This window comes from Heteronotia binoei, chromosome 4 (genome assembly GCF_032191835.1).
Source record: "Heteronotia binoei isolate CCM8104 ecotype False Entrance Well chromosome 4, APGP_CSIRO_Hbin_v1, whole genome shotgun sequence".
In the NCBI taxonomy this organism is placed as follows: domain Eukaryota; kingdom Metazoa; phylum Chordata; class Lepidosauria; order Squamata; family Gekkonidae; genus Heteronotia; species Heteronotia binoei.
In genome coordinates, this window is record NC_083226.1 from 3,179,506 (window position 1) to 3,198,515 (window position 19,010).

The window sequence follows — 19,010 nt, forward strand, 5'->3', positions numbered from 1 at the left end:
TTGGAGAGGAAGGGGGGAATGCAGAGCTTGTTTTTCCGGGCTCTCTCAGTTGCACAGCAGAGCTACTAAGCCAAATCTCTTCCTTCTATTGGCTGAGGCTCCTCCCCCTCTTGGAGAAGGAAGGAAAGAGCCTGAGCTTTCTTTGGCCAGTTCCCTGGATCCCATGGGAGAAATACAAAGAAAGCACCTTTAGGACAAGTGCTAAGTTTTAAGCATATTTTAAGGTTTTGATTTTTTAAAATTTAATTGTTTTTGTCTGTGCCCTTTATAAAAGTTTATATCTCTGCTCCCTGATCTGAAATAGGACCACACATGGCCTGGCCCAATCTGCCGTGGCCCGGTCGAACAAGGCCTCATTTAAATCAGATCCGGCCCTCATAACAAATGAGTTTGACACCCCTGCTTTAAGGCATAAAGCAATGTAAAAAGAGAGAGCAGCAGAAACGGAGGAGATGGATTACAACAATACTGAATGACAGATATTGTTCCAGGGTGGAATTTCTATAGACAGAGCATTGGGAGGGAGTCGGAGTCTAGAACGCGAAAAGGCTGTAGCCAGCAAGGCAAGGTCAGAGGAGAATAATAGTTCATTGTCCTGGAGACAGACCCCTGGAGGGACCTTTGTAAGTAATGAAAAGGCACACGACTTCAGCTGAGTTCTCTGGCATTGTGAGTCTGTGTTGATTCTCCTGTGCTTGCAATCTCCCGAGAAGCACGGGTGCCTGACACTTTGGGAAGCAACATCAGGGCTTTGCCAGCCAGCTACATCTTTCACACGCTTGTTTATCCCTTGCTGTGAATGGTCGGGGGGTAACGTAATGCCTGAATTAGATGAAAGGAGCTGATGCTAGATCATCCATGGCTCAGTCTGCAGCTCTGTATTACAATTTTCTTTTTTCCGTAATTCTTTCTCTAGTGCTCTGAGGGCGTTGTGAATGGTCACCTAGCTGTTCTAGACCCAGTTTTTAAAGCATCTCCATACGAGATGGAGAGCTGTGAGCACCCTGAAATGGTTAAGGCTGGCCTGACCAGGCGTAGGCTTGTGGTCTTGGAAGGGGCTTTAACGGATCATCTTGTTCCAGTCCTTTTTCCAATGCAAATCTGAAGGTAGAGCATCCCTTCTTGATGGCTGTACAGCTTCTCGTAAGGGAAAGCCCAACACCCCCATTGCTATTTGGTTCCATTGTTTAATCGCTCTCAGCTGAAATCTCCCCTCCTGGAACGAGCCCTTTCCTGCATGATAGCCTTTCAGATCTTTGAAGAGTCTAGCCATGTTGGCCCCTCACTCTTCTCCAGTCTAAACATGCTGAGTTCCTTCAGTCTCTCTTCAAAAGACTTATTGTCCAGTCCCTAACCTTCTTTCATACCATCCTCTGAACTTACTCCAGTTTGTCTTCTATAACTGTACTGCTGAAAACTGGGTGCAGTACTTCCAAAGAGGTCTAACTAGCGTAGCATGGAACTGTTGCTTCTTGTGATTTGGATACAATCCTTCTGTTAATGAAGTCACTTTTTGGGGGGGGGGGAGTGGGTAGCTGTCTCCCAAGAGGCCCGTGGCGCAGAGTGGTAAGTTGCAGTATTGCAGTCCAAGCTCTGCTCATGACCTGAGTTTGATCCCGGTGGAAGCTGGGTTTAGGTAGCCAGCTCAAGGTTGACTCAGCCTTCTATCCTTCCAAGGTCAGTAAAATGAGTACCCAGCTTGCTGGGGGGAAAGTGTAGATAACTGGGGAAGGCAATGACAAAACACCCCTTAAAAAGTCTGCCAAGAAAACGTCACGATGCAACATCACCCCAGAGTCGGAAACAACTGGTGCTTGCACAGGGGAGCCAGTTTGGTGTAGGAGAGCCAGTTTGGTGTAGTGGTTAAGTGTGCAGACTCTATCTGGGAGAACCGGGTTTGAATCCCCACTCCTCCACTTGCACCTGCTAGAATGGCCTTGGGTCAGCCATAGCTCTGTCAGAGGTTGTCCTTGAAAGGGCAGCTGCTGTGAGAGCCCTTCCAGCCCCACCCACCTCACAGGGTGTCTGTTGTGTGGGAGGAAGGTAAAGGAGATTGTGAGCCGCTCTGAGACTCTTCGGAGTGGAGGGCGGGATATAAATCCAATATCTTCTTCTTTTTTACCTTAGCTGCGTCCCACTGCGAATTTATGATCAGCAATCAAGACAATAGACCTCTAGTCAATTTCTCGTTTTTTTCATTAGACGTAGTAATTAAACTTTGGTTCAGGCTTCATATCAGAACAGGCCGGGAACCTGAGGAACATATCAAAGGGAGACATCTGGGGTTTTGTCATGAGAAAAGATGACAAGCCTAACTTGGGGTCTGAATATCAATATCAAGGAGTCGCCATTCAGTCACCCAGAAGGTTTGTAGCACTAACACACATCTCACTCCTTTCCACGCTGGATCTACTCTACAGAGAGAAGCATCCTGTCATAAAACTGCTTCCTTGCTGAACTGCCCTGTTATCACAGGTTCATGTTAGCATTACATCGCTGTTCTGATTTTTGATTGGACAGAATTGTCCTCTGCCCTCTCAAATCTTAGTCCTTAAAACAGCTGGTTTTATGGTTGTTTGTGTAGCTGCTCTCAGCTAACAGGAGATATGATGAGCTGACCTCGGAAGGTACCAGGCATTGCCTGGTGATATCTTGGCTGACCTCGGAAGGTCCCAGGCATTGCCTGGTGATACCTTCATCAGACAAAGAGACTTGAAACGCTGGTTTATTTCCACCAAGAAGAGTAACCTAGGATAACTGTAATTTAGGATATAATGTGAAGTTAGAACTTAATATTTAGATTCTTTGAAATATTCTTTGAAATATCCCTGCACTCTTAAATAAAGATATCTGGTTGTTCTGTACTTCAGAAGTTGCAGTCTCGATCCAGTGCCTTAGACTTAAAGCGTCCACCTACTGGTAAATTGTTCGTAGAAACTCCATCCACAAGTGCCCCACCTTGCAAGATTAGCTTTCTGATTTAATCCCTGAAAGATCATGAGTCTGCCTGCAGGTTTCTAATTGTAGGGTTGCTCTAATGCAGGGGTGGCCAACAGTAGCTCTCCAGATGTTTTTTGCCTACAACTCTATCAGCCCCAGCCAGCATGGCCAATGGCTGGGGCTGATGGGAGTTGTAGGCAAAAACATCTGGAGAGCTACTGTTGACCACTCCTGCTCTAATGGACTGGTGGCAAGGCTAACACCCCTGGTTTGTGAGGACTCACACCCCAGGTTGGTTGTGTAAATTTGAATTCTGCCCACTCATACCAAGAGTTCCTTAGCCTGGGAATTCTTGACAACCTGCAGTCATAGAGTTGGAAGGGACCTCCAGGATCATCTAGTCCAGGGGCAGGGAATGTTGGCTCTCCAGATGTTTTTTGCTTACAGCCAGCATGGCCAATGGCTGGGGCTGATGGGAGTTGTAGGCAAAAAACATCTGGAGACCCACTGTTCCCTACCCCTGATCTAGTCGGACCCAATCCTGAGATCCTTTTCATGTGGACTGCTGCTAGGCCAGGTATCACCCTCCTGTGCCTTTGATTCTTTTTGGAGAACTTTGTATTGTTTCTGGAAATTTGTTTGGTGTTCAGAGTTACAAGGAAAGGCTTAAGCGTTAGGGGCTCTTAAATATAGGAAAAATATGGCTAAGATATGGCAGATGGTTTAAAATGTTCTGTTTAATTGTGTTGCTTGCTCTTAAATATTGGTGTCAAACAGTTAGGATTGAACCAGAATATGGACTCGTCTTGTTTTATTTAATAATGGAGTGTACCTTTAATGATTTCTGTGATATATACCTTGAAGAGAATTGCAGCTGCCTGATAATTCTTTGCACCTGCAGGGATGAAATAATATGCATGGTCAGAATGTAGAGGATCAGTTTAGCAGAGATGAGAGAACATGTTATCCTGATTGGGATGGAGTATGCTTTTTTATTAGGGAGATTTGCATTCTGCCTGCAAAAATAACTGCTGATTTGAATGATTGTCCACCTTTTAGTCACAGCCAATGTTCCCTCTAAGCTGAATTTGTGTGAGCTAGCTCACAGTTTTTTACCCTCTGGCTCAAACATTTTTGTCTTCGCTCAGGAAAAATGTCCTCAGAGCAAACTAATGTATGCAGTAGCTCACAACTTTAATGCCAGTAACTCACAAAGTAGGATTTTTGCTCACAAGGCTTCACAGATTAAAGGGAGTATTGGTCACAGTCTGACTCTAAGTAGTTGTAGAGAAGAAGCTTGGTAAGAGATGAACTTGGTTTTAGTCAGCCGTTATTTATTATGGTCATTGGACCAATCCTGTAACACATTTAACTGTAAATAACTTGGTTTTATATAGTCCAGGGGTGGCTAACGGTAGCTCTCCAGATGTCTTTTGCCTACAACTCCAATCAGCCCCAGCCATTGGCCATGCTGGCTGGGGCTGATGGGAGTTGTAGGCAAAAACATCTGGAGAGCTACCGTTGGCCATCCCTGATATAATCGCAGCTTATCCCTGCAGCATATATCTATTATACAATGGAATGTATTATTAGTAGTACTTGATTCTTTACAGTACAGCTCAAAAACTACCATTTAGAAAAGTGATTATTGACAAAGATATTTTGAAATGGAGTGATGACTGGCCATCCATTGAATTGTAATTGAGAGTAAGTTTTAAAGAGGAAGATGGAAATATCTACAATGTAGACTTAGAGATTTTGTATAAAGCTTTGAGCTGGAAACAAACTTAGACAAGGTGAAAACAGTATTGTATTTCTAAACTCACTGGAACTGTATTTATATGTTGATATTTTGGATCATTTTCTAATATTTCTTGTATTGAACTAGCTATAAATACAAGTTGATGGGGTGTGAACTGGCGGAGACTGACCAAGAGAGAGATCTTGGGGTCGTGGCAGATAACTCACTGAAAATGTCGAGACAGTGTGTGATTTCAATAAAAAAGGCCAACGCTATGCTGGGAATTATTAGGAAGGGAATTGAAAACAAATCAGCCAGTATCATAATGCCCCTGTATAAATTGATGGTGCGGTCTCATTTGGAGTACTGTGTACAATTCTGGTCACCGCACCTCAAAAAAAGATATTATAGCATTGGAAAAAGTGCAGAAGAGGGCAACTAGAATGATTAAAGGTTTATAACACTTTCCCTATGAAGAAAGGTTAAAACACTTGGGTCTCTTTAGCTTGGAGAAACATGATAGAGGTTTACAAGATTATGCATGGGATAGAGAAGGTAGAGAAAGAGTGCTTGTGAATAGTTCCTCATCCTCTTGGAGGGGAATGACAAGTGGAGTGCCTCAGGGATCTGTCCTGGGACCTGTTTTGTTCAACATCTTTATCAGTGATTTGGGTGAAGGAATAGAGGGAATGCTTATTAAATTTGCAGATGATACTAAATTGGGAGGGGTTGCAAATACAGTAGAAGACAGAAACAGGATACAGGATGACCTTGACAGGCTGGAAAACTGGGCTAAAACTAATAAAATGAATTTTAACAGGGATAAATGTAAAGTTCTGCATTTAGGTAGGAAAAATCCAATGCGTGGTTATAGGGTTAGGGTTAGACTTGTCTTAGCAGTAGTATGTGTGAAAAGGATCCAGGGGTCTTAGTGGATAATATGCTGAACATGAGTCAACAGTGTGATGCAGTGGCTAAAAAGGCAAATGCAATTTTGGGCTGTATCAATGGAAGTATAGTGTCCAGATCACGTGATGGGTTGAAATTAAATCAAAAGAGCTTCCAGCTCAACATTAAGAAAGAACTTTCTGACCGTTAGAGCAATTCCTCAGTGGAACAGGCTTCCTCGGGAGGTGGTGGGCTCTCCTTCCTTGGAGGTTTTTAAACAGAGGCTAGATGGCCACCTGACAGCAATGAAGATCCTGTGAATTTAGGGGGAGGTGTTTGTGTGTTTCCTGCATTGCGCCGGGGGTTGGACTAGATGGAGGTCCCTTCCAACTCCATGATTCTATGATTCCATTGTCTGATGAAGGGTGCATGCGTGCAAAATCTCACGCCTTGAATTAAACTTTGTTGATCTTAAAGGTGGCACTGGACTCTAACTTTGTTCTGCTACTTCAGACCAATGTGGCTACCCACCTTGATCTAATAATTAAAAGGTTCATGTCTATGATCTCATCAAATGGCTGCGATACTTTTGGGGGGGCTTCTAATTACTTGGTTAAGAAAAATGCCACTTTCTCATTCGAAGTGTCTAAGTCCACTTGTGCATCGTTCTAGTCCTCATTGTTTCCCTTCTTTTGTTTCTAGTGTTCCCAGGATTCCCTGGGCTTTTGCCATGACGGAAGTGTGTGGAGTGATTCTCTGCTACATCTGGCTGCTTGTTCTCCTCCTTCACAGACACAGGTGTGGCTGCTTTCTTTTAATTGCAACTCCCTTAATTTGGAGATGGAGGGCAGTAAAGACTGTGTGTTGGTGCTTGTGCTGTCCAGCATTATAGCAGGGACATCTGAAGGCAATTCGATTGAGAAGGAGAGCTAAAATCCTTTCCATTCAGACAAGCTGCATGGAGAGAGCAGGGAAACAGATTGCCTTCCCACGATGAGGTGTCTGTGCAGTGGGGGTGGGGGGGAGAGTGTCTTCTGGTAGGAACAGAGAAAACTGGTCAGCCTCTATGGCACACTGCTGCACACCGTTGGCATCCTGTTAACTACACTACAGTCATCGGTGGGCTTGTAACTGGCACCAGGAGACTGTGTGAAAAATCTCCGCTGCGCTTCTGCCAGGAGGAGCGATCTCTCTTGCTGAAGCTGACATGGAATTGATCTTGTGAGTGATTCAACATGGCCATGTTTTCCCCACCTGGGTACAGACTGCTAAAACTTGAGTCCTGTATAGCCCTGGTTCTAACTGTATAATTACATGTGGTGGGGAATTGGATATGTTGACATCTGCATGTTGGAGACCAGGGGTTTACATACAGGGAGCCCAAATCTAGGAAGGGGCCATGACTCAGTGGTAGAGCATCTGCTTGGCATGCAGAAGGTCCCAGGTTCAATCCCCAGTTTCTCCGTTTAAAACATCTGAAAGCAGGTGGTGTGAAAGACCTCTCCCTGAGACCCTGGAGAGCCGCTGCCAGTCTAAGTAGACAGTACTGACTCTGGTGGAACAAGGGTCTGATTTGGTATAAGGTGGGTTAACATGCTCATCATGCTGGTCAAATCCAGTTGAGAGGTAGTGATGTTGTTTTTTTGCAGCACACACACATGGTGATCTTGGGTGAACATGATACGGAATGCATGTGCACGAGGACAGACTGGGAGGCAGCTGGCTCAATCCCCACCCCCATTGCTTCTCCTCCATAGGGTGCTAGATTTCCGCCAGTGCCCTGATTCATTGAGTATTTATTGTATTTATAGGCCACCGTTCTCACTGAGATGCAAGGCAAATTACATTGTGTAAGTCAAGTGCAGCCAACTGGACAGGACATCCAGTGGACAGTACAATTGGGTTTGAATTACAGAAATCTGAGAACAAGCAGAGTGGAAATAAAGCATGAGCTTTTAAACACGATTCAGTCCGGGCTGGATCTCAGCGGTGTCTCTTTTGAGCTCTCGGAGCACTGACAGGTTCTGAAAGCTGAGCCTGCGTGTTGCGGGGTTGTTGCTGCCACAGGTCAGATCCTTCTGTCCTGCTGAGACCTTGATGAGCTTAGCACAATAACTGTTAACCTCTGCAGACTAATTTTCTATCATCTCTCAGGGACTACTTTGCATGCTTTATTGGATAGTTTGAAGCAGAACACATTAATTCTAAAGGTGAGACTGCAGAAGATCATTTAGGAGGTTGTGGGTTTAAGCCCCAAGGAACAGGCTAAACTTCTCCTTCCAAAGTGTGGCAGGGGTACAAACAGTGCTCTTTTGAGGCTGGGACTTAGAAGTCTCACTGCGCGATAAGTGGCCTTGGTGAACTGGAAGCATCGAATTCTGATGTCTGATAAGAACTTGCTATTGTAACAGCGAGTGGTGTTTTTCCATTGCGAGAAGGTCCAGCACAAGAGAGGATTGTTCAGGGCACGGCTGGGGCTTTCTACTGAAAAGGGTATGAGGGAGATTAAACCCCCCCCCTCCATATTGTTTGTGCCTGTATCTTTAATTGCATGGCTGATTTTTCTGAGTCTTTTACAGCACACCCAAACAGAGTCCCAAAGATAGATCCTGGGGGGCAGCCGTGTTGGTCTGAAGCAGCAGAACAAGGTAGGAGTCCAGGAGCTCCTTTAAGGCCAACAAAGTTTTATTCAGAATGCCAGCTTCCCTATGCAGGCAGACTTCTTTATGTGTTCTTAATTCTTAATGGATTCTTTTTTTTTTCTCATGACGAACTAGAATGATGTTTATAATGAATGTTACATTTTAAAAAGTAAATTAGGTGGACAAGAACATCTTTAAGGAAAAAAACATATCCTTACTTTAACCCTAAGTAAAGTTGGTCCCCTGTGCAAGCACCAGTCATTTCTGACTCGGGTGATGTCACATCACAATGTTTTCATGGCAGACTTTATACGGGGTGGTTTCCCCTTGCCTTCCCCAGTCCTCTACACTTCCCCCCCTGCAAGCTGGGGACTCCTTTGACCGACCTCGGAAGGATGGAAGGCTGAGTCAACCTGGAGCCGGCTACCTGAACCCAACTTCCGCTGGGATTGAACTCAGGTCGTGAGCAGAGCTTAGGACTGCAGTACTGCAGCTTTACCACTCTACACCATGGAGCTCTTAGTTTAACCCTACTTGCTAGCAATAGGGCAATTAACAGACAGCTTTTAGTGCCTTTTATCGGCTTCCCACGCAAATGCTATCCAGACCAAATGTTCTTTCCATTTGTTAATTTCACTATTTTAACTTTGCACCACTTTGCATTCTTAGCCACTGCCCACCATCTATATGTAGCTTTGCTCGCTGTACCTCATTCCTTGCCTGAAGGAGTATGCATGCATATGAAAGCTGACATTCTACATAGAACTTTGATGGTCTTAATGGTGCTACTGGACTCCTACTTCTCGTCCCAAAGAAACTCTCGTAACAAAAACACTTTCGTGCTGTCCAGATTTTTAAAACAAACCCTGAGCTTTAAACAGTTTCCTGGCACAGCATGAATCAGGCTCCCCAACTTTTGTGAGCCCGGGGACACCTTTGGAATTCTGGCAGAGCCACAGACTGGCTGCCACAAAACAAGTGCTGCAGGAAGAAGATGATTATTGGATTTATACCCTGTCCTTATCTCTGGATCAGAGACTCAGAGCTGCTTACAATCTCCTATATCTTCTCCCCCCACAACAGACACCCTGTGAGGTGGGTGGGGCTGAGAGGGCTCTCACAGCAGCTGCCCTTTCAAGGACAACCTCTGCCAGAGCTATGGCTGACCCAAGGCCATTCCAGCAGCTGCAAGTGGAGGAGTGGGGAATCAAACCCGGTTCTCCCAGATAAGAGAGCTCTGGCTGACCCAAGGCCATTCCAGCAGGTGCAAGTGGAGGAGTGGAGAATCAAATCCGGATCTCCCAGATAAGAGAGCTATGGCTGACCCAAGGCCATTCCAGCAGGTGCAAGTGGAGGAGTGGGGAATCAAACCCGGTTCTCCCAGATAAGAGTCCGCACACTTAACCACTACACCAGACTGACAGAGCTAGCTGCAGAATGGCCGCTGCAGCTTCCTTTCAGGCACACAGTGAAGATCCTTGTGCTGTGGTGGCAGCTGCTGCCAAAATAACATTTTGAAATATCTGTGCAGCCAATCAGATCTCCAGTAGTCCATCAGAAGCCTTGTTGGCCAAAAGTCCCGCTTTCTAAAACCACACGGGCACCAGGAAAAGTGTTGGCAGTTGCCACGGTGCCCCTTGGCACCACATCGGGTACCCCTGATATGCATGTCGTGCGCTGAGATGCTTGGAGCACAGAAGTAAATTTCCCTGCTTATTTCTAGGTCTATCCTGCTGCGGCGAATGTGCAGCCTTATGGGGACCGTTTTTCTGTTGCGCTGCATTACAATGTTTGTCACCTCCCTGTCGGTACCAGGCCAACACCTGCAGTGTTCTGGAAAGGTACGGTGATGTCTCCCCAACCCCTGATTGCTTGTATTAACTGGAATTAGTTTGTGATGAGCACTGCTTGCACTGTTGTAGGCAGCCTGTTGAGTTTTCTCTGTGGATTCTTCTTCTTCTCCTTCTCTTTCTTCTCCTCCTCCTCCTCCTTTCTCCTTCCTTCCTTCGTCTTTCTCCTTTCTTCTTTCTCCTTCTTTCTTCTGTCTCATTATTTTAAATCTGGGGACTGATATGAAGACTTCGAATAAACCCACCTTTCCACCTAGCAGATGTGGGCGGCAGAAGCTGCTTTGGGAGCTACATGCAACATAAGCACAGAGACTCTGCCTGGTGTTAATGGGAATTTCCAGATGAGTACCTGTCTGCTGTAGCTAACTGGCTAAGAATGAGCCAATTGGGACTGACCTGTGACAAGACAGAAAGGCTGACTTCTCGGAGGGCGCTCAAGATGGGAAGCCCTGTTAGTTTGTCCGTAGCAGTGGAAAAGACTTGAAGAGTCCAGTAACTCCTTAAAGTCTTAACGGCATTTGTGGTAGGCTATGAGTTTTTGTGCGTCACTGCTCGCTTCTTCAGATGCCTGAAGATTGTGGGGCATACCTACCCAAACTTTTGTTAGTCATTAAGGTGCTCCTGTACTCTCATTCTTGGAGGGCGTTGCACATCCCACGGGATGGGGTTCAGTTGACCCTCAAGGACTCAATTAAATGTATTGGGCTTAACCTTGGCTCAGTGCTATGAGTGCAGAAGGAAGTGAATTTGGCTTCAAAAAATCCTTTCTTGCACCTTTGCAGAGGCTGGTTTCGGCCCTTGACCCAGCCAGCCTGGCCATACGGAGCTGTGCTACAGATGGCTAGATTATTGTAATGCATTCTACATCGGTCGGCGTGCAAAGAAAGCAGCTCCAGCCAGTAAAGAATGCTGCCGCCCAGTTATTATCAGGCTGGACTGTGCATATTAAACCTGATCTGTGGTAACAGCAGGGCTTTTTTTGAGCAGGAGCGCAGTTCCGGCTGGCTTGGCGTCAGGAGTATGTGGCCTAATATGCAAATGAGTTCCTGCTGGACTTTTTCTACCAAAAAAGCCCTGTGTGAAACAAGGCCGATGTCAGGGGGTATGGCCTAATATGCAAATGAGTTCCTGCTGGGCTTTTTCTGCCAAAAAGCCCCCTGTGTGAAACAAGGCTGATGTCGGGGTGTGTGACCTAATATGCAAATAAGTTCCTGCTGGGCTTTTTCTACAAAATAAAAAAGCCCTGAGTAACGCCTTTGGTTATGGTAGTTTCTGGATTCAGTTCAGAAACTTCATGGTCTACGCCCTGCATCATCTGTAGAACCCCCTCTCTCAGTATGCCCCCTTGGCACAGATTTGTTTCGCTGCTCAAAGCCTTCCAAAGATGCCACCCTGCAAATAGATACGGTACCCCATGGGGTGGCTCTTGCTTGGTGGAATGACCTTTTGTTTTTTAGTAGAAAGAGCCCAACAGGAACTCATTTGCATATTAGGCCACACCCCTGATGTTACTTTCACACAGGGCTTTTTTTTTAAGAAAAGGCCTGTCAGGAACTCATTTGCATATTACGCCCCCCCCCCCCCCCCGGCACCAAGCCAGCTGGAACTGTGTTCCTGCTGAAGAAAAGTCCTGGGCCTTCCCATACAAGGTCAGGGAGGGTCCCAAACTTTTAGTATTCTGCAAAATGAGTAAAACAGAACAGGTCAGGAGAGCATTTTTATCAAGGCGATGGGATGGTGGAAAAAAGGGAGCTCAAGGATAATGTCTGTCAGTCTCCCCTTCTCCATTTTACCCCTTATAACAGCATTGTGAGGTGGATGAGGCTGAGGTCTTTTTTGCCCCACTGAATCTGCCCCATTGAGCTTCATGGCAGAGTGGAGATGAGACCCAAGTTTCCGCAGTCGTAGTCTGCATTCTTAACTTCTACATCACATTGCAGCAGCCTCATTGGAGCTGCATATTAGTGGTCATCAGATCTCAGAAGCTAAGCAGGACTGCCCGTGTTTAGTCTTTGGATGGGAGACCACCGAGGAAGTCATAAGAACATAAGAGAAGCCATGTTGGATCAGACCAATGGCCCATCCTGTCCCACACTCTGTGTCACACAGTGGCCAAAAAAACAAGGCACCATCAGGAGGTCCACCAGTGGGGCCAGGACACTAGAAGCCCTCCCACTGTGCCCCCCGCCCAAGCACCAAGAAGACAGAGCATCCCTGCCCAGACATGAGAACATAAGAGAAGCCATGTTGGATCAGACCAATGGCCCATCCAGTCCAACACTCTGTGTCACACAATGGCCAAAAAAACAAGGCGCCATCAGGAGGTCCACCAGTGGGGCCAGGACACTAGAAGCCCTCCCACTGTGCCCCCCCAAGCACCAAGAATACAGAGCATCACTGCCCCAGACAGAGTTCCAACAATACGCTGTGGCTAATAGCCACTGATGGACCTCTGCTCCAGATGTCCAAGAGTCACTATGCAGAGGCAGGCAAGGACAAAACACGTTCTTGTCTCTTGCTTTGAAAGGCCTACAGGGTTATCCTAAATCAGCTGCAGTTTGATAGCGCCTTCCACCACCAGGATAGATCTTATGCCAGGTGCGCAGAGTGAAAATATTTTTGTGGGCCAGCTATTAGGAGGAACGCTGAACTTTTGGTGCCTGCACCACAGGAAGCTGGGGTGATCTTGGTCGTATGGCATTGAATCTTGCTGTGCATTTAAGAGTTCCGTTTTGGGCTTGATTATACCAGTATTGGGTCTTGACTGTTTTGAGTTCTTTAACATTTTATGCAACATATCGCTTCTAGCTATACGACAACGTGGGGGCGAAACTTCAGCGAGCCTTTGCCATCTGGAGCGGGTTTGGCATGACGCTAACTGGAGTCCATACCTGCGGGGATTACATGTTCAGTGGTCATACTGTTGTCCTGACGATGCTGAACTTCTTTGTTACAGAATGTAAGTACAGGAGTCAAAAGCCATGATGATGAATCTGGGTGTATCTCTAATGCACCCCCCCCCCTTTAGGAGCGTTGGCTGAGGGTGATCTTGGGCTGGCTGGTCTCACTGAGCCTCGGAGATGTTGCAACGGGCAAGGGAGAGCCACGTATGCCAGCCTGACCTCCTGGAATGAGCGGCAGGATTAAAACACTGGAGGGTTTTTTTATATCCTGCTGGATGTCTTCTGCTTAGGGGCCGAAGGTTTCAGTGGAAAATATGAACTTTGTAGAAATCACTGGCGGGTCACTGAGGTACTTCTGGGCAGTGGGGTTGGACAGGATGTTATTTAGTATTTATGTGTGCCTTATGGAGATTGTCAGGAGGGTTGGAGTGGGGTGACATCAATATGCAGATGATGATGATGAAGAAGACCGTAGATTTATACCCCACCCTTCTCTCTGAATCAGAGTCTCAGAGCGGCTCACAATCTCCTTTCCTTTCCTCCCCCACAACAGACACCCTGTGAGGAGGGTGGGGCTGGAGAGGGCTCTCCCAGCAGCTGCCCTTTCAAGGACAACTCCTACAAGAGCTCTGGCTGACCCAAGGCCATGCTAGCAGCTGCAAGTGGAGGAGTGGGGGATCAAACCCGGTTCTCCCAGATAAGAGTCCGCACACTTAACCACTACACCAAACTGGCTCTCAGCTAAGCTAACACTCATCCGCACCCAAGTCATGAAGACCAGGGTGAAAGAGGAGCATATAGCAGCTTTCTTCTAACTGGCGTGGGGTTGAAAAGTGCTGTCAGGCAGCAGCCAGCTTATGCCAACCCAGTAAGATTATGAAAGCAAGACACATTCACAAGCAAGACACAAAGCAAGATTAAGAAAGCAAGACACATTCACAAGCAAGATTATGAAAGCAAGAAAGCAAGACACATTCACAAGCAAGACATAAAGCAAGAAAACAAGACACATTCACAAGCATAGCAACCCTGAGCATCCTTTGTGGTTTCCCATCCAAATAATGACCAGGGGACTACCTTTTCTTTTTACCTTTACTAAGAAGTCTATAACTCAGGCAGTAGCAAAAGTCATAAATAAGCAGAAGTTTTTAATAAAGTAGAAATGGTATATGGTGTTATCAGGGCTTTTTTTTGTAGAAAATCCCAGCAGGAACTCATTTGCACATAAGGTCACACCCTCTGACATCACAGCTTTGTTTTGCAAGGGGCTTTTTTTGAGAAAAAAGCCCAGCAGAAACTCATTTGCCTACTAGGCCACACCCCCTAACACCAAGCCAGCTGGAACTGCGTTCCTGTGTGCTCCTGCTCAAGAAAAGCCCTGAGTGTTGGTAGAATTTGAATACGAGAATGTTTTTCTGTAGTCAGAAACTGTGGTCTGTGACTACAAGATTTTGTTTGCTGTTATTGCTGGTCAGTTGACTGTAATAAAATGCATTGCTGCTGCTTATGCTCGCCCTGCCAAACGTTTATGGCAGTCCTGAGCGTTCTCTTTCCCGTGCAGCTATGAGACTTTCAAGAGTGATCATGTGTGCTGTCCTTTTTCTCAGATACACCAAGAAGCTGGAACTTCTTGCACACGCTGTCCTGGGTGCTGAACCTCTTTGGCATCTTCTTCATCCTGGCCGCTCATGAACATTACTCCATCGACGTCTTCATCGCCTTCTACATCACCACAAGACTCTTTTTGTACTACCACACCTTGGCGAACACGCGGGCCTATCAGCAGAGCCGCAGGGCCAGGATCTGGTTTCCAATGTTTTCGTTTTTCGAATGCAATGTCAACGGTACCGTTCCCAACGAGTATTGCTGGCCCTTTGCAAGGCCAACCCTTCTGAAGAGATTAATTGGATAAAGAGATGTGGGTTTCTCTGGCCCTCGTGTGAAGTTCTTGGGGACTAGCAGTGTGCTACAAGAACGGCTGGGGAAAGAAGGGGGCTCCTCTGACCCCTGCCACTGTCCTGTTGCAGCCTAAGATGTTCCCCCCCCAGGCTAAGAGAGGCTTTTCCGTCTTTAATAAGCCTTGAGAGTGGCTACCCAGAGTAAGGTTCTGTATTAAATACATTAACAGTTAGATTGCTACTAGCTCCACTTGTTTGTTCATAAGCCTTCCGCTAAAGGTGCAGGAATGGCTTTGGACCCAGATTAACCTCAACTACTACCTAGTTAGTGTTTGTTCTTGTTTCTTTAAGAGGACTAGCTAACGCAAGTGTCATAGTTCAGCAGTGTTCGCCGAAGGAGAGTGAAGGCGTTGTTTGGGAGGAAGCACGGCCTCTTCAGGAAAGGTGGTCTTTCCCATTGGCTCGATGTCTGTGCCTCAAGAGAGGGGCGTGAAAGAAGGGAGGGCAGCCCCCCAGCGCTTAGTACCACCACGGGGACAGCGAGGTGGGGCTTCATGGATCTGGAGAAAATGATCTTACAGTGTGCTGATGCCCAGCGGTTTTCCTTGTTTACATTTCAATAAATCTGTTAGAAATAAATATTTTATCTTTTGACAATGAGGTTGGCTTGATCTTGGTGCCACATAAATTCTTCCTTTGGGAGGCAGTATTAAACACACACCGTCTGTGCGTGCCTTGGAAACCATGATGTCGAGCAACAACAGTTATTATTATTATTATTAGTTTATTTATATTCTGCCCATTCCCCCATTGGGGACTCAGGGAGGAGTACGTCAGTATAGATAATAATAAAGTCACAGTAGAATTGCAATAAAATCAGTTACAGTAATTTGCTAATAGCACAGCAGGATGGTATAGTAAGATGGTACAGCAGAGTAGTACCCCGGGGGGGAGGCCAACCGATCTGACAAGTAGATGCCTGCCGCCTCATCCAAAAGCCTGGTGGGACAGCTCCGTTTTACAGGTCCTACGAAAGGCTAACAAGCCAGGTAGGTCCCGGATCTCCATAGGGAGCTGATTCCACCAGGTTGGGGGGTGGGGTGGGGTTGGTTTTGATAGAACAGCAGGGTTTTTTGATTTGCTGCGTTTTAGGGCAGAGGTGTTAGACGTTAGCGACTTCTGGTAGCAGAGCCAGTGCATTTAAGCCATGCTTGTCTCCCCTTCCCCGCCTTGGTCTGGATCCTGCGGGTCTGTTCTGCTAGCAGAGGTGTCTTTCTCCGAGGAGCCTTCATCCAAAGGGAAGTGCCTCTGCTACGGGTACAAACTCGTGGAATCCCAGCCATTACAAAGGAGTCTCATTCATGCTGCCTAGAAGTGGCAGATGCCAAAATATAATCGGCTACCTCAAGGGCCACGCTAGAATGGATGAGCCCGCCCACAAGGATTTTTGATGTGCCCCAAGCGTTGATGTCTCTGAAGCTGGGAGTGACGCTAGCCCCGCCCCCTTCCTGCTGCCCTGCATTCTGGTGCTTTCGGCATTTCTTTCCACCGGGTCCTTCTCTGATGTCAGGGGGGATTGGATGGGAAAAACTGGAGGAAGCCGTGGGGTGGGGTGTTGAGCTGCTTCTCTGATTTGGGCACCACTAGTTCAAAAGCCCTTCCTGTGGTCTGGAGGGATATGGGTTGGCCCGTCCGTTTAGCCCTAAGATGTGCCCGGTGTGTTCAGGAAATGCTTTACTCTTACAAATAAGCTGCTTGTTTACAGCACCGGAAGTTGACGTTATCTAGGCTGCTTAGCATTTATGGTGCATCTCCCTTTCTTTTTGAGAGTTTGTGTGCTTGTGGAAAGAGCAAGAATAGAGTCTGAAGTCCTGCAACCGCAGCACTTGGCAGTCAAACTAACTCCTGGTTTTCTTCGGAAATTAGCTTTTATCGAAATTAATCAGGTTTGCACTTAATTTTCCAAGCCATCCATTAATGGAAAATTGTACTTGGGAGTTCTAAAAGCTTGAAAAGGAGGGGGGGGTTGGGGGGGGGAGGGGAAGATGCAAAATACTTGGGCTGAAGAGGCACATTGGTTCAAGAGTGGGTTCAAATTGCATTATTCTAAAATAGCATCTGCTTTCCAAAGTTGGCGTGCAGGTTGTAACACAAGCTGTTCATGTTTTGGATTAACTTCTGTTACCCGTATTAATGTGTTCTTGTTCAACATTTCTCTGCCCACACAACTGGGCACTGTTTTTAAGATTTGTTGAAGCGGCCACTCTTCATGAAGAGTGAAGCCCCCAAGGGGTTGTCCGTGTTTGTGTATCGCTTGATGTCACAACCCGGGCATTGATGTTCTGGTTAAAGACTCATTTTTCAAAAGCCCATCCAGTGCAGTTTGTCTTTTTAGCACAAAACAGCCGTTCGTCTTCTTTATACATTTCCAGCAATTATGTGATGTTTTCAGGCAGACACTGGGTTGCCCCGGGCAGCCCCATACCTGTCCCTTCTTGCGAAGTGAGACTCACAAGATAGACCTTGCTTTTATTGCTGAGTGGTCCTGCGGATACTTTGGAGTGAAAGAAGCAGGTGCTCATTTTTCTTTTGGGGTTGGAGAGGCAGAGCATCTCCTCCTTCCAGGTCCTGTGGGAAACATTTCCACAAATGGGTTATCGTTCACATTCCAAATTGCTCAGCTTGAATACTGCTCAAGAAATTCAGAGGCCATTCTAGAAATGCGTCGTAGTATTAAAATGTTCCCATTTTAGATGTTAGCAATGCTGTGAACCTCACATATTAGAAGTATCTGCAGTGCAGGACAAGGCTGCCTAGAGGGGAACTGTTCTGTCGTACGGCTTCTAGCAATACTGAATTAACACAGCAGTGCAGTATTTATTGACAACTTTGCTGTTTCATTTAATGTGCCACTTTAAGAGGGAACGATAGCCAGGGCTTTTTTTTTTTGCAGGAACTCCTTTGCATATTAGGCCACACCCCCTGATTTAGCCAGTCCTCCTGGAGCTTACAGCAGGCCCTGTACTAAGAGCCCTGTAAGCTCTTGGAGGATTGGCTGCATCAAGGGGGTGTGGCCTAGTATGCAAAGGAGTTCCTGCTACAAAAATAAAGCCCTGGCAATAGCTGTCTCAGAGTATATCCTTCTCCCACCATCACAGGTTGTGATGTGCCGGCAGAGTCAGCCTTCTGTAACTGAGTGTGCATTGTGATCCTTTCCTTTTCGGGCATTGGCTTTTGGGGTGCACTGAAAAGTGTCAAGGTTCCTAGTTTGTATTGATCAGCACCTGACAAAATAGCCTGCCAGTAAACTCAAATATACCGCAGTAGCATGATTATCCAGAATGGTTGTATCTCAAATGGCACCTGCTGTAAAGGCAATAAATACGAATGTGTGAGGTTGATCAGGATAATGTGTTCTTTCAAAGAGGTTGGATCCAGATTTCTGCTGGTTCCCCCTTCCTGCTGCAGCTCCCCCAGCCCACCCCCCTGTTCCTCAGGGTCCCCTGTCCCCCAGAAACAGTGCTTGGGGCTGTAGTGGGAGGGGGTGTTCCATTCCACTGATGCAAAGTTTACTCTGGATCCAGCTGGTGTGTACTCATCGTGCAGTGCAATCTTAGGCTTCTTGACTACAGCCAACCCCCTTTTCTGGGCTATGGCGTGGAGTGGAGTGGAAGGGACTATGCTGCACATAGAAGATTGGCAATTCAAGGGGGACAGTTTTTAAAATCGCCATCTCCCTTATGTGTCCTTTCCTGAGTTCAGGATATTGTCTTGTATGAAAGAACTCTGTAGTCTGAAATGATACAGCCCATGCACGTTACCACTTCATTGTGAGTGAGGCCTCAGTTCAGAGGAACTGGTTTTCAGCTGAGTGCAGAATTGCCTTTATAGCTGCACTTCACATCCCGTGATGTTGGAGGGAATGATTTTTATTTTGTATTAGAAAGGGAAGAAACCACCAGAAAGTTCTATAGGAACATCACAAAAATCCCACGTTTTGACCTAGTAATGCAGCGCTTGATGACTTATTTCATAAGTACAACTTCTGTCCTCCCCCAAAAATGTCAGCTGTTCTTGATAATAGAGCTGTTTTAAACTTTAGGTTCTAATCAAAATAGCCATCCTATGGAATATTATTTTAAATATTT

At 46.3% G+C, this 19,010-nt stretch overlaps 1 protein-coding gene across 2 annotated transcripts in view; it reads left to right on the forward strand.

The window, feature by feature from the left end:
* Window positions 1-15,522, forward strand: part of SAMD8 (sterile alpha motif domain containing 8) — a 45,134-nt gene extending 29,612 nt beyond the window's left edge. For both annotated transcript variants that reach the window (XM_060236697.1, XM_060236695.1), the window contains exons 3-6: window positions 6,272-6,367; window positions 9,935-10,052; window positions 12,870-13,020; window positions 14,572-15,522. In XM_060236697.1, coding sequence (XP_060092680.1) covers window positions 6,272-6,367; window positions 9,935-10,052; window positions 12,870-13,020; window positions 14,572-14,876 — 670 coding nt within the window. In that variant the 3' untranslated portion in view covers window positions 14,877-15,522. The remainder of the gene's footprint in view (window positions 1-6,271; window positions 6,368-9,934; window positions 10,053-12,869; window positions 13,021-14,571) is intronic.
* The last annotated feature ends 3,488 nt before the right edge of the window (window positions 15,523-19,010 follow it).